The following is a 15,041-nucleotide window of genomic DNA, read 5'->3' on the forward strand; positions in this document are numbered from 1 at the left end:
AAATGATAAGATTTTTACCTACCGTTTTACCATTCACCAGAGTATGGCCGCAGAGATAGCTGATCTATTGCAATTGATGGTTCTATAGCTAAGACCTCTATCAAATTGTTCACAGTGGAAATTAACTATGTCAACAATAGGTGCCTTAAGGGAATCCAAGTTCCTTTCCAAGCACCAATGAACCCAGGTTCTCCAAATGTTGTTGTATCTGTAGTGGGTGCCAGGAGACCATGACTCTGAGAGGAGAGGTGAAGCTGTAGACGAAAGTCCTGAGATCTCGTTTGATCTCCTGACACTCTCCAAGCAAGAAGGTTCAAACTCCCTGTCTGGATTAGAGGGTGAATTCAGCCATCTACATCTGTTAGGAGATGATCTAGGGAAGGGATTAGGAAGGGGGTGTCGTAAGCGAGTTCCATAGCCGTTGGGAACCAAGCCTGAGAAGGATTACTTCATTTGGCGACATTTGGTGATTATTGTGAAAAAGAATCAACGTGTGCAACTTTTAAAGGAGAAGAGTGAAACAGTGAAGAGAGGTAAAAGATGAAGGAAGTGCAACTGGACAGGAACAGATAATTTGTGAAAAAGAACAATTTCGAGGTAAATGACTTTTAATTGATAAAATATGAATGTATGAAACGTTGTCTGGCACAAAAAGGAAATACCCCATCAGTGACCTTGCCATCGGTCGCCCGAATACCCAGGTGTGCCAGAGAAGCGTAATTTAAGAGCATCATGGCAAAGGGGGGAAAGGCATAGGCCCTTAGGTCCTTCCAGGATTGGAGAAAGGCGTTCACGGCTAGAGCTCCGGGATCGGGCATCCAGCGGAAGTATTTTTTTAGTTGAAAAGTTAGTCTGCTTGCGAAAAGATCTATTTCCAAGGGTCCCCAAATCTTGTTCTGAAAATGGAAACGTCGAGTTTCCAATCGCTGTGGTCTAGAAGAAATCTGGAGTTCCAATCAGCTGAGATGTTGGTTTTGCCTGGAAGGTATTCTGCTCTCAGAGCAATTTTGTGTTCTAGACATAACAGCCAAAGTTTTTTTACCAGATTCGAGAGGTCCGCAGACTTGGTGCCGCCTAGACGATTTATATAGGCCACTGCAGACTTGTTGTCCATCTTTAGGACGACCGACCTCCCTAGAAGAGAGTGTTTGAAATTCATCAAAGCATAAAGACCAGCTGTAAGTTCCAAGTAATTTATGTGTTGAGAGGATTCTTCCAAATACCATACTCCACCTGTGTTCTGGTCGAGAAGGCAAGATCCCCAGCCATGCAGGCTAGCATCTGATTCCAAAAATCACTTTTCCTTTCCAAGCTTCCAAGTTTTCCAGCCACCAATTCAATTTTAACTTGGCTTCTACGTCTAGAGAGACATGATCTTCGTACCAAAGACCAGATCTCGCTTTCACTCTTTGGAGGGCTCGATAATTCAGAGGACCTGGAAATATTGCTTGGATAGAGGAGGAGGGAAGACCGAGAAGTCTGGCCAGTTTTCTGAGGGGAAAGTGTTCTTGTTTGAGTACATGACAAGTTTCTTTCTTGATTTTGGTAATTTTCTTGGAAGGAAGAAGGAGGAGACATTTGGATGTGTCCAGAGTGAAACCCAAAAATTCCATTGACCTGGAAGGAGTCAAGACCGATTTTTCTTTGTTGATGATGAAACCTGGGTTTTCGAGAAGGTTCATAACTGTTTTTAGATCTTGAGATATTTGGGAAAGTTCTTGAGACATAATTAGAATTTCGTCTAGATAGATGATCAAACGGATTCCTCTTTCTCTTAGAAAAGAGGCGATTGGGGTCATAACCTTGGTAAAACACCAAGGGGCGGAAGAAAGTCCGAATGGGAGGGCTTTGAACTGGTACAATCGATCTTTCCAAAAGAATTGGAAAAAGGGTTGATGGATTTGTGCCATAGGAATGGTGAAATAGGCATCCTTCAGGTCTAACTTTACTAGCCAGTCTCCTTCCAAGAGAAGATCTTTTAAGAGATGAATTCCTTCCATTTTGAAGTGTCTGTAAACCAAAAATTTGTTGAGATGTCTCCAACCTTTGTCTTTTTTCTGTACCAGGAAGAGTGTGCTTATGAATCTGAGTTCTTCTAGAGAGACTTCTATGATTGCACCTTTCTTGAGCATGGAGGAGATCTCTTTTTCTATTATTTTTTGCTGTTCTGAGGGGATTGAAAAATTCTTTGGAAGAGAGGACTGAGTAAGGGTTTCTGTAAAATCTATTTTGAAACCTTTGAAGGTGTTCAAGACCCATGGATTTTGAGTGACCATTTTCCAGTTCTGAAAAAAGAATTTGAGTCTCCCTCCCACCTCTTGGGGGGAAGAAAGTGGGGAAGGAGGGGCAAGAATACTCACTTGGCGTGATGTCGGTGGAGGACTGACCGCGTGATCTAAATCCTCTGGAACGCATGCCTTATCCTCTTTGGGGATAGAACTGTGAGTTGTTGAATTGCTAGAAACCTCTTCCGAAACCACGATATCTTGAGGAGGGCCTTTGGGTAAATCGGCCGGAAGAGAGGCCCCTTCTTCCGGCCCGGCCAAAAAGGTTATTATTAAAAACCTTGCACATATTTTGCTGGGCTTTATCCAAAGCCGTAAAAGTTGCAACATACTTGCCAAGAGATTTTATGAGATCCTCACCAAAAAGTAATCCTTTAGGATTCTGAGAGGTCTCCTTGTCAGCCATGTCAGAGAGTTTAGGGTTTATTTTGGTTGCGACAACTCTACGTCTTTCAGCATTTAAGCTAGCATTAGCATTTCCAAGGAGAATTAAGGCCCTCTGGCTCCATCCTCTGATCAAGTTAGTATTAAGGAGCGTGCCATTAATATGGCTCTCTTCAGCTGCATCAATAATTCTAGCTAATGGGCCTAGGATGTCTAGAACACGATCCTGACATCCTTTAAGGGATCTCTCCATGCCCTTGCATGGATCTTGGCCACGTTTGAAAAGAAATGTGATCAATTTTGGATCTAGATTAGGAGTTTGGCCAGCTTTTTCATCAATTGAAGGCCTAGAACTCTCAGCTGTCAGAATATTGCGAGTGTTACTCTCAAGTGTGTATCTCAACCATTTATTAATGAATTAGCCATGTGGTCCTGAGGCCACCATTCAGAACTTCTAGGGTGTTTAAGGTTAAGGGGAGAGAATATTTCCTTTCCTAGAGGGTCAAGAATGGTATCCTTTAAGGAAGAAGAGGGTTCCGGGGGGTTAAAAAGATCTTGATCATAGTCCTCGTTTAAATCAAAGATGTATTCGTCAGTGGTATCTGACAAATTATCATCTCTGAATTCATTCTCTCCCATACGGTCAAGAGCACTTAGATTTTGTGTGCCGCTAAGGACACCCGGATATTGTGTGCCGCGAGGGGCACCTTGATAAGTTGTGCCGCGAGGGAAACCCAATTGTTTTGAGGTGCGAGGACCTCCGATTGTATTTGAGGTGCTAGGACCTCCCAGATCCTGTGAGGTGCGAGGACCTCCAATAGTGCTCTTTGGGGTTAAATGTTCAAGGTTTTTTACTTTTTTTGATCTCTTACTCCTACAGTTTTTAACATTGAGAGTTTCAGGGAACTCATCCTCATCAGATGTGAATGACCTTTTAGAGGACATGACCTTCTTTAGGGTATCAAACATGCAGGATTGCATTTCGTTATGTAGAAGTTTTTTAAAGCTTTCATTTTCTATATTGGCAGTAGGGGCAGAAGTACCCTCGGAGTCTGAGTCAGACATGGCCGTTAATACAACTATTATAAATAATGACAGGGACAAAGAAGGCTGTAGTCCCTAAATGAGGTTAAATCCACAACAAAATATAGGCATGAAAATGAGGTTTCCTTTGCCTTAATATTGTTATTATTTATACAATAGCAAGTAAATGTATACATTTAATTTATGGATATCGATTTAAAACATGCAGTCAAGTGAGGAGGCACCAGCTGATCGCGAAGGTCGAGTAACGGACTCGAAATTGCTCACGATCAGCTGTGCCCTCCATTGTCATAGAAACCAGCATCTTGCGTCGGCAAGAACAGAAGAGATAAGCTCATCTCTAGGGGAACCACGCGCACACGACGTAGCGGCCGCCAAGGTCCACTCCTCTAAGTCGCAAGCGTTACACACTCGCGCTAGAGGAGCGGTGTGCAGCACGATGAAATTGAGGCATACAACTCAGTTTTTAAGGAGTTTTAAAGGCAGAACCAATGCGGGGAGTAGGCGAAGCGGGTAGGCCCACAGATACAAACATAGGAGGTGGGAAATGGGAGCGAACCTGTAAATCGGTAAGATTCATAAAAAAATAACTTGTAAACGAGGTAATACGCTTGCTGAAAGGGAAAACCGTTAGGAAAACACAAAATACACATATATTAAACAATGTGAATGATTACAAAATTAGGCACAATAAGGTAGGCCACAGGGGAAGCGAGCAAGGGGATTTCCATAAATTGGAAATCGGTGTGGAGGCAAGGTGGGAAGGAAGGGGGAAAATAGCCCAAACCTGCAAATATTGTTAATGAAAAACAAAGCTAATAGAAGAAAGGAAGACTACTTATCTGCTCAGAGCCGCATTTAAAAGAGGCAGATTCATGTTAGCTCATGCCCTTTATCTTTTCTGAATGTTCTTTTATGGAACCTTTTTACTATGATGTATGCGGCGAGACTGCATTAAAAGATTATGCATAATGTAGCCTCCATTCTTGTAATGAAATCAAGTCTCCATCTGATTTATTACTGTGTGAGGTTGCAGGAATGCTGCAGCGTAGACCCAAAAAACCTTCTTTTTCCTACTACCTGCGGAAGAGCTAACCGCTGTAGTGGGCTCTATAGAATTTGAGGTGGCCAATGGTGGCGTAGGAGATTCGCGCAATGCAGCTTGCCTGATACTGGAAAAGCGGCCGTCAATCCAACCACTTTGTCCGAATACTCAGTCAACCTCTCTCAACAGTGACTCAGGTGACAATTTCTCTCTATGGCTGATGGGTGTCTGTAGCTGATCTGCAGATAATGAGCTGCATCTAAATTGTATAGCTGAAGGTGATGGTGAGCTTGTTCTGTACTCTAAGGCTATTAGATTCTCACACAATCTTTCATTAACCAATGTCAGCTCTAGGAAGTCAGTAGGTGAATGTAGAATCTCATGCCTTTACACCCTGACAATATCCTCCCTGATTAAGGACCTACAGCCTCTCACATGCCATATCCAATGAGTCACCTTATTTTTCAGGGAATCTTCACCCTCAAGCCCTATTTGTGGAGATAGTTTTTGGACATTAGTCATAAACACTTTACAGGAATTATCAGTTGTTGAGCGCCAAGCAAGAAAAGCTCTTTGCTCTATACATGTACCAATTGGAGACCTATCAAACTCGACCTTTCTAGGCCTAATGAAGAGCTCCAGCCCCACTTCCGGCTCACCACGGTCTGAGTTAGGCGGAGAGATCTTTTCCCTAGCTCTGTGTTGTGCCATTTCCCTCCAGTGCAGCCTCTTGGTTCGATGTAAAAGGCGGAGCAGCCTACCTGTTACCCCCAGAGGATTTGTTGTTTTTTCTAATAGCCGGTCGATTAGACAAGTTGGCCTGTGCCTCGGGGTGCGAAGATGTCAGTTTGTTTAGGGCCATTAATTCTCTCATCATCCCCATAAGATCACCAATCATGGATTTCAGGGCAGTTACCTCAGCTTTTAATTCATTGACACTGTGAAGGACACTAGTAGTAAAGGCTGCAATGCTATTGATATGGTTTGAGAAGCAGTTCTCAATGCATCTTCCTCTTATTTTAATGGGGCTCTGCAAAGGGGCAAAAGGATTACTACATACAATAGGCAATTCTACAGTATTATTAAGATGTACATCCGGATATGTGTCAGGATGAATTGTAACTACTGTTTCTAAATGTGTTTTTAGCTATTTTTTAGTGGGTGTAAGTTCCTCTTTGCTCTTTGACTTCGAAAACATCTTTGGGATGATTTGGATGCTACCATGGTTTGAGGGATTAGAGGGGCTATTGGAGCTGGTTGCATCCACCTCTGCCACAGATACATCTAGAATGCCCTCACATTCAACTAAAAGGCTTTCTACACGATCTAAGACACAATTACTCCCAGGGTGCTTAGCTAGTTTCTTGGCTTTCTCTAAGGCACACCCACCTTCTCCCTCCACCGCCTTCCTTTTAGCCATTGCGTTGGGAAAGTACTGTCACAATAGAAATCTTATAGATGACCACTAGACCGATAGGTCAGTTTTAGGATTGGTATACTATTTTAGGTCTTAACAGCCTCCCAGTGGCTAGTACGTAGATTTTTAAAATCAGTTTCAAATAACAGTACCTCGTAGTCCAAAAGGCTGATGTTAGAGGGGTGGCCCAGCCCAGTCTCTTCCGGGCTCTGACGGGAGCAGACAGTCCCGCTTGGCCCGGGCGGACGCCTGGGCATGCCGCGCATGCATCCCGCGCAGTGGGGCCTGAGCCGGTTTAAATACGCACCTCCAGGTGCACAGCAGCAGGCGTGATGCGGCGGCTGCCGCAGGTAACGATGGAGCTCGTGGACCTGCCACTCTCTCCTCAAATACAGGCTCCTGCGCAGCGGCGGCCCGAGCCAGTTGAAATACTGCCTCCAGACACACAGCAATAGCCGTGCTGCAGCGGCTGATGCAGGTAATGCTGGGGCTCGTGGTCCTGTCCCTCTATCCTCAATTACGGGCTCCCTGGCAGTGGGGGCCTGAGCCAGTTGAAATACCTGCCTCTGGGCGCACAACAGCAGGTGTGATGCGGCGGCTGCCACAGGTAATGCTGGGGCTCATGGTTTTGCCCCTCTCTTCTCAATTACGGGCTCCTCATGGCATCTCATGTCAGTTAGATGTTGTGTGAGATTTTTAGTTGTGCCAATATGTCGTCCCCTGTCGCATCCTCTCCTTTCACTGATACACAACCCAGTACCAAAGTGTACAACTGCTATATGTATAGATAATGGGCCTTAGAGGGCTCCCAAGAATAAGGTTGCAAAGGGGGCAGTAGGGTATATGTCCAGTTGGCAGCAGGAGAAGCGATAATGCCGGGATATCACTTCTTGCTTGTAATATTTTATTACAAGGTAGTAGTTATGTAATTTTCTTATTTTAGGTGTTTTCTGACAACAGAAGATATCTGTAGGAAGAAACTAATGTCAGCTGTTTATAGCATGCCCACCCACCTATTATGTATCCTAATCTAAACCTCTTCTGAATATCTAAATTGGGGCAAGAAAAGTAATCCTATACCTTGAGTCCAATGATTTTGGGGTTAAGTGTAATGGTCAAGTTCAATTTAAGGGGACCTTGAGTTCCCCTATGTGCTGTCATCTTCTATGAGTGGTACGATGCGCCTTCTGAAATATTCTTTTGAACAGTTATCATTCTTTACAAATGTGGCACCTTTTTTCATAGTACTGCATGAGTACTTTCAGAAGTTGTCATAATTCATTTAAAAATGCACATAATGCTGCATAGCAGAATACCTAAGAGAAATGTCTGCACAAATCAATCAGAAAATTGGAGCACATTATTTAATAAAAACTAAAGTTACTTTTACAATGAATGTAATCAAATTCTGAAAAGCCTGAAGATTGTTAATGGAAGTAATTATTTTTACATTTTCACATTTTTTCAAAATTGAAAAACATGCTGTATGTTTTATAAAGGGTTTGTGTTTAAAAGTAGATTTGATTTTTAGAGATGTTTCGGGAATGCTTTTTAGAAACTGCAGAACTTGGTGTTTGAAGGTCTGGCAAGTTCTTCAAAAGTTGCTAAAAAAGCCTAACCAGATCACTTTTTATACAGCGTTCTGTGCTCTTTTTAAAATACTATGCATCATTCCTTCCAGTGTAGCCCTAACACATTTTAAATTGTTTGAATTAACCTTGTGTCTGAAATTCCTATCTCTGTCTGTTCAACTCACCTAATCCTATCCTTCTACTCTAGATCATCCAAGATCCATTTGAGACTCCCAGTTCATGGAATAATGTTTGTGCTCTCTTTCTGGCAGGGTGGTGTACAATGAAGTTGTTCAGACATCCAGGTACTACATGAGGGATGTGACAGCTGTGGAATCCTCCTGGCTGCTGGAGTTGGCACCACACTTCTACCAGCAGGGAACGGTATAAGTTTAACAAACTCTCTAAGTTGTCACTGTCCTTTGTAACATCTATCAAATCGATATCTACTGCACAATCTCCAATGGAGTGGCAACGCACTTAAGGGCTCTTGTAAAGAGGAAATGAGAAAATGCATTTAAATGTTTCTTTAAGAATTCATAGAATTCATGCTGGGATCTCAATCCTTCCACAATCCAAACAAAAGAAAATATTATTTTCCCTGACCATGTGAGACTCGAGTACTGCTAGGACAAAGCTTCATAATTTTCCCCACTGTTATGTGAGAATCTTACCTCTTAGATAAAGCTTATGTAACAACTCCACTTAGTGACATCTAAGAGTTTATTCCTTTAGCATTCAATGATCTCGTATGGCTCTCCTATGCTTACTGTGGTGTTTGAAAAAAGTTCTGGGTGTGCGTGTCCTTCACCATGACGTTCTATGGTATCAACACATGAAATGAGGTATAGCCTCCTCCTCCTTCATGTGAAATGATGTTTAAGGAAAACAAAGGGACCATGAATCTGATGAATTTCTCTATCCGTCTGATGAGGAGTCCTGGTTTTCTTTTTCAAAAAGAAAAACAAAGTCCCATATGTTTGTTTATTAACATTCTAGAGATTTGTCCTCACACACTTATTGGCAGGTATATTTCAGTTTAATTTCACCTACTCCTCCCCTTGTGCTTAGCGCATAGAATTATCCTAAAAAAAAAGACAAGTTGTTCAGTGCTTTACATACTTTCTCTGCAGTACATCATTCAGCAAGCAGCAAAACATTTTGGCACAGAAACTCAGGAAAGAAGGTAAAGTCAGTCATAGTACTTCAAATAAAAGACAGCTGGAACAAGAAAAGCAATAAGACATAATTGAGAGGACAACATCAAATAATAAAATCATTGAATAAAAGGTCACTTCATGAGTACCTTAAGCTGAAGTCCGCAGTGTATTTTCTAATTGTTCAAGGGCTTCTTTCTCCATAGTATTCTCTGATATCACAACCTGGCAGTGCTGATGACCATTAGGCTTCTGGGCTGTGTAAAGTGTTCCCATCTCCCAATGTCCGAGGCCTAAAGCAGCATCCATGTACCTTGTGCTGCTGTGCAGTTCCAGCTTTGGTCTCTGCCCGAATATCAATCTAGGCAATTTCAGCGTAGTGCCAGAACTGGCAATAATGCTAAGCAACAGTACCTTTTTATATTTTGCTTTTTCATAGTAATATAAACTTCCTACTCAAGAAAATAGTACATCTATATATAATTGCTGTTTTGTTTTGAAAATAAAAATACGTGTTTCTGAGGTTGGAAATCCATACCTGTATTGACTCATGCATGTGGTGTTGCCATATCCTATAATTACATTTGTGCATAATATATTCCAAGTTCCAAATATTGTGGCTAATATCCTTCGGGCATGTTCATTGCTGCAGATTGGAAGAAAAACTGCGAAAATCAGTAGGTATTTTAATCTTCAAAAAGGTATTAAAGGAATTTGAATATCACAAACTGTGAAAGTGTGATAACAAATCTTGAGGTTCCTCGCTATTGGTTAGAGTATAGATTTGCTTTCTCATTAGTATTTTCCGTAACATTGAATGATTTGTTCTGTGTTTGCACTTTTGAGGGGTACATATCACTGGAAAAAGGCAGCACATGTAGTATAGCTTTAATATGTGTGTGATATGTGCGTATGTTCTCAGTAAATGGACATTTTTAAACTTGTACCATGCTAAACCAAATCTAATTTCTTTTGTTATGCAGCATCTGTCGCGCAATTCGAAAAGAGCCAAAGTAGACGACATCCTATGAAGCAACTCTACCCTGGACGGATGTGGTATCTGCTTCCAAGAGTACTTCCCCTGTACAGTGGTGTTTATCAGTGTCTGAGGTCTGCACAGAGTACAAGTTAGCTGCGACCCATTGTGCTGTCTGTTCACCACCTCTCTGGTTCACCTACACAGTTCCTTGTAGCTGACCCTGGGCTTCTGAGTGATGTGTGCTGCATGCATGAGCAGCGTATGCAGAGACTACACTGTAGGGTGCTTCTAACAAGAGCATTTAATCTCCCATCTTTCACCTGTTACTGGATATTGCTCTAGTTTGGGGTCTTCCTGTTGCTTTCATTGGGAGGATGGCGAGGCAACAGCAGCACCAAAGCACCAAGAGACCGTTGGATAATCGCAACACTGTGCTCCTTCTGTTAATGATGGCAGATCTCAATCGATTCCATTCCTGAGGCGGGATTTGTGCAGAGTAGGTATTTGACCAGGCTTTCTTAAACCAATTGTGTTTTACAATGATCCGCAGTGTGGGTCCAGTTCTTATCTGCAGAATTATCGGAAGGACTCTCCGGCGCTAAATGAGTAGGTCTGGTCAAGCAAAGTGACCAAGACTTAACTTGAACAGAAGTGGATAGAGTGAAGACAGACTGTAAAGAAAATTATGTTCTATTCATGGCTTAGCACTTGGGCACTGTGCTGCTGGGTAGCACTTCTCCTGGTATTCAGTCCGTCATTGGTCAAGCATCTGTGAATATTTATATCAATTTCCCCAGTACTTGCAATCAACAGATTCTCCTATGTCTAATTGTCAACACCCAAATTGCTCTGCAAGCAATAAAGGTAAAGGTCAAGTTAACGCTTTAGTTAAATGCGAAGTACCTATGTAGAACAGCTTATGCGTTTGCAAACACCAAGGTTTTAGGATTTCTAGAGCCACGAGAACCAAGTAGGCAGTTGGAAGTATATCATTCTTATCTGTGTCTGTTTGAATGTACTGGCTATTTTTGAATGTTGCAGTTTTATAACAAAAGAAGTCCAATAGTGTTAAAATGCTTGATACTTCTCTCACATACATAGATTCAATCTTTAAGCTTCATGCTTCACTGCTGACATAAGTATTATCTGCGTCACTAGGTTCCAGCTATGTCGAGCTTAGTAAAGTAGGTAAACGTATTGAAAATTCTGCAGCTTTGAAACTTTAACTGCTGACTATATCAAGTGCCACAAGCTAAACAAACAACTGAACACACTTGTTTATAGCTCCTTGCCTTATACCACTTATATTTCCCATGCTACCTTCATATTTGGCTCATGGCACTAGTGTCTCTCTCCCTCTTTATCCACTATTATTTTGTCAACTGCATTTGTTCCTACACCTTGCACTTACTCTACAGCCATATACTCAGACCTCTTTCTCTTTCAAAATCAGTTTCCACTTTCTGTATCCCTTGACATAAATGCTCTCTCACTGCTTTCTCTCTGTTTCCTGTAATACAAGTGTTGACTTTACATTTCTGTGAGAACCACAGAATTCTTTTCCAGTTTCCGTCATGATAATATCTTGTAATAGTTTCCTTGTCCGGTTGCTTTTGACAAGACACTGGTTTTCCCTTCATATTTGGCTCATGGCACTAGTGTCTCTCTCCCTCTTTATCCCCTATTATATTGTCAATTGCATTTTTTCCTTCGAAAATCACTGCACGAACCAGCTTTGCTTCTGTGACATTGGTTCTCATTCCTTCTTTACCTTGTGAGATCAATTCCCTTTCTTAGTTTGTATTTTTTTATGTTAAAGCCAAACCCTGTCTACCTCCATACAACGAGGCAAAGGAGCAATTCTTTTCAGAGGTGCCAACTGGATGAGTGTGAACAATGAACCTATTCATAACGTGTCAGGACCATTCAGGTGATGTTAGCACTGCTGTGAAATCCCACATCTCCTAACCGAATGGCATTTAATGCCTTATTATTACGCACTGCAATATCAATCTGCTGAGAAGTCAGAATATGGGCCGTAAATGCAACTGTTCCAAGTCAATTCATTCTCTCTTGCAGGAGACTAATGGCTGCCTGGTAAACTGAATTATATGTACACCATTGAGATCTTAGATCAAAGGAAAACAAATGGCCATTAGATGTCCTGTTGATGTTACTAATGTTAATTAATCAGAGATGCATGAACCTGGTATATTTAAGAAAAGAAAAAAGTGTATGTTGGTCCCCCACATCGGTTTACAAAGGATTCCATAGCTTGTGGTCCTCTTGCCGATATGGTATGCTTTCCCTGCTCAGCTATATATTGCCATTTAAGTTGTTTTGCACTGTGAAATTTAAATTTATCAAAATTAAAGCACATGGACATATTTGCTTTAGTGGTGTGAAGAGTGCAATGATGGATCCGACGCCTCTTTTGCAGGGTTCCCAGTCTGACTGTGATGATTGGAAAAGCTATGTTGCCTAATGGCTAATATGTTTGCATTATATATATATAATGTGTTATTTTCCAATGCTTCTGCCGCCCCAGTCAGCCCATGGTAGGTGTAGCGTGTGCCGGCGAAGCCCACCGGGCAATTCAATCTTTCCAATAACAATTAAATCACTCGCTCAGGGGATCCGTTCTTCAGGCTAGATTTTATTCCAGTAACGTGTTTCGGGGAACACAGTCCCCATGCTCACAGGAAGGGGACTGTGTTCCTCGAAACGCGAAGAACGGATCCCCTGAGTGAGCGTTTTAATTGTTATTGGAAAGATATATATATATATATATATATATATATAGCATCCACTCCAAATCACTTCACAAGTCTCTTCCGCCGCACATAAAGAGAAACGGGCTGTGGCTCAATTTCATTTATTATAAACACAAAAGCAGCAAAATGTGCCTGATGCATTTCAGAGCAACCGGCTCCTTGGTCACGGGTCAGGTAAATTTTGCTTCTCCACCATATAAATACACCGCATGTTACATTTAATTCACAAAATAAAGGTAGTCCTCTCCTATGATGCCCACTTTCAGTGTAATATATTGGACATTTTATAACATTTGTAATTATCTTGTAGACATTGTAAGCGCATAAATACAATATGTTATATACTTTGCGTACAGATTCAAACATGATACAACTGAATTTCAAGCCACGTCCGTATACCCGGCATCTTAAGTATGCTACTGGAGGGACATAATTCTTAATCACATCATGGTTACTCAATATGAATTCTAATGCCATCATTCGAAAATTGACAGCAACTCAAATGCGCATCTTTGAAACTGAAGCAAACAAAGCTGATCTCGGGTGAATGTAAATGTCCTCATTATTTTCGTCAAGTTGTCATATATTGGGCATTTATATACAGTGTATAAGTATAATACATCTGTCCAATGAACTATTGCTCATACATTCCTTCAAAACCCCGCAACTCTACTCAATATTTCAGTCCAAGTGGGCAAAGACATGGGTCATCTCTGGTTTGTTAGCCACATGTTCCCCAAATTTTCGCATCAGCTGATCACAAGTATAAAGCAATGTCAGTAAACCCACCATTTTGGAATACAATTATGCCCAAGTGTGCAACGGTGTCAGTCCCTCATGATAGTCCCAACAAAAATCAAAAATCTTTACATTACCATGTTCCGTCCAAAAGAGACAAAGTATCCCATGCTGGGCTAGATATAATTGGCTCTCTTGCATTTCTACTCTAAATTTTGCCATTGGGAGCTCCTACAGAATATAAAATAAGACTATAATTTCTCTCTAAAAACAAAGCAAACCTTATCAAACATTCAACCAAGAGAAGACAAGGGAGTGGAAGGGCAAAGAAAAAAATCCCAGTTTATTTAATATATCAATGAATCCACTGGTTACTGAAAAAGTGGTGTAAAGGGGGGCATAATCCAGATCAACCTAGGTGGACTGCCAGTTCTTCGTCCATATTTAGTCCCCCCGGATACGAGGTCCCATATCTAATAATCAGTTTTGCTTAGAGTCTTTTCAACTCCTATGTTCTGTTGCCCCTTCTCTCTCGATTTGAGTTTCTGTCCAAAACACAGAATTTTAAAAGACCGGTGTTTTTGTCATGTTCTTGTTCGAAGTGCCATTTAATGGGGTATTTGTTATCTTCATTGATGATAGCGCTTATATGCCTCAGCACTCTCTTTTTTAGCTTTTTGGATTGTCCTACCAATGTAACATTTCTCACATAGCAGCACCATGCATAAACACAAAAGTCTTAGTTACACATGAGGTGTTTTGTTATTGTGTAAGGCTGATAATCCTTTGACAGTTGAACTGTCTTACAGTTGGTAGTGTATTTACATGCTTTACTTGTTCCGCATGTGAAGAAGCTGTGTATGTTACTGGAACCACACCCTGATTTTACTAGGCTGTGGAGGAAAGTGTCTGTAAGGGATGTACACCTTCTGAAAGTGACTTGCGGATTATCTCCAATGTGCTTAACCAAAACCTGATCAGTTTTGAGTACCTGCTAAAATCTCATTGGACTGCGTCGAACCTCCCACGTCTGGCTGTGAAAGGAAGTAATTAATCTTATGGGTTGGGAATCTTGTGTGTTCCTCACTCTTGGGGCTAGTAACCCGTCTATTTCTACGTGTTCAAACTTTTCCCAAGCCTGCTTAAATTGTTTTAGATGAATACCCTCTTTTGTGAAATCTGTTACAATATATTAATCTCCTGAAAGGTCATTTTCGAGCTACAGTTTCTTTTAGCTCTAACCAATTCGCCATTTGGTATACTTTCTATTAGATTCCTGGGATGGCAAATTCCTGCATGTAGCACACTATTGCCTCTTGTCTTTTTCCGAAAAAGACTACTTTCAGGTTTGTTACTGCGTACTTCCTGTGTATGTGGCTCGTGAACATGAGATTTAGGGAATTGTCATCCAATATATTTACAAATTTGTAGGCTTCCTGATACAGAATATGTTGTCTATAGGACAATGACGATGTGCTTGTCAAAATGACAGATGTTACCAACGACCTGCTCCTCCAACCCACGTAGGTAGAGGCCTGCATAGGTGAAGAGGTGTGGCGCAGTGGCCAAGGTACCTGACACCGGACCACGAGGTTCACGGTTTGATCCCCTGCGCCGGTGGCAGGTCACCATGCGACTCTGGGCAAT

General features: G+C 41.5%; 1 protein-coding gene across 2 annotated transcripts in view; it reads left to right on the forward strand.

Moving 5' to 3' along the window:
* The window catches only part of DHX35 (DEAH-box helicase 35), a 661,155-nt gene extending 647,636 nt beyond the window's left edge, over nucleotides 1-13,519 (forward strand). For both annotated transcript variants that reach the window (XM_078652154.1, XM_078652155.1), the window contains 2 exons: nucleotides 8,019-8,130; nucleotides 9,887-13,519. In XM_078652154.1, coding sequence (XP_078508280.1) covers nucleotides 8,019-8,130; nucleotides 9,887-9,934 — 160 coding nt within the window. In that variant the 3' untranslated portion in view covers nucleotides 9,935-13,519. The remainder of the gene's footprint in view (nucleotides 1-8,018; nucleotides 8,131-9,886) is intronic.
* Nucleotides 13,520-15,041: the final 1,522 nt, after the last annotated feature.

The sequence above is a fragment of the Lissotriton helveticus genome, chromosome 7 (assembly GCF_964261635.1).
Source record: "Lissotriton helveticus chromosome 7, aLisHel1.1, whole genome shotgun sequence".
NCBI lineage: Eukaryota > Metazoa > Chordata > Amphibia > Caudata > Salamandridae > Lissotriton > Lissotriton helveticus.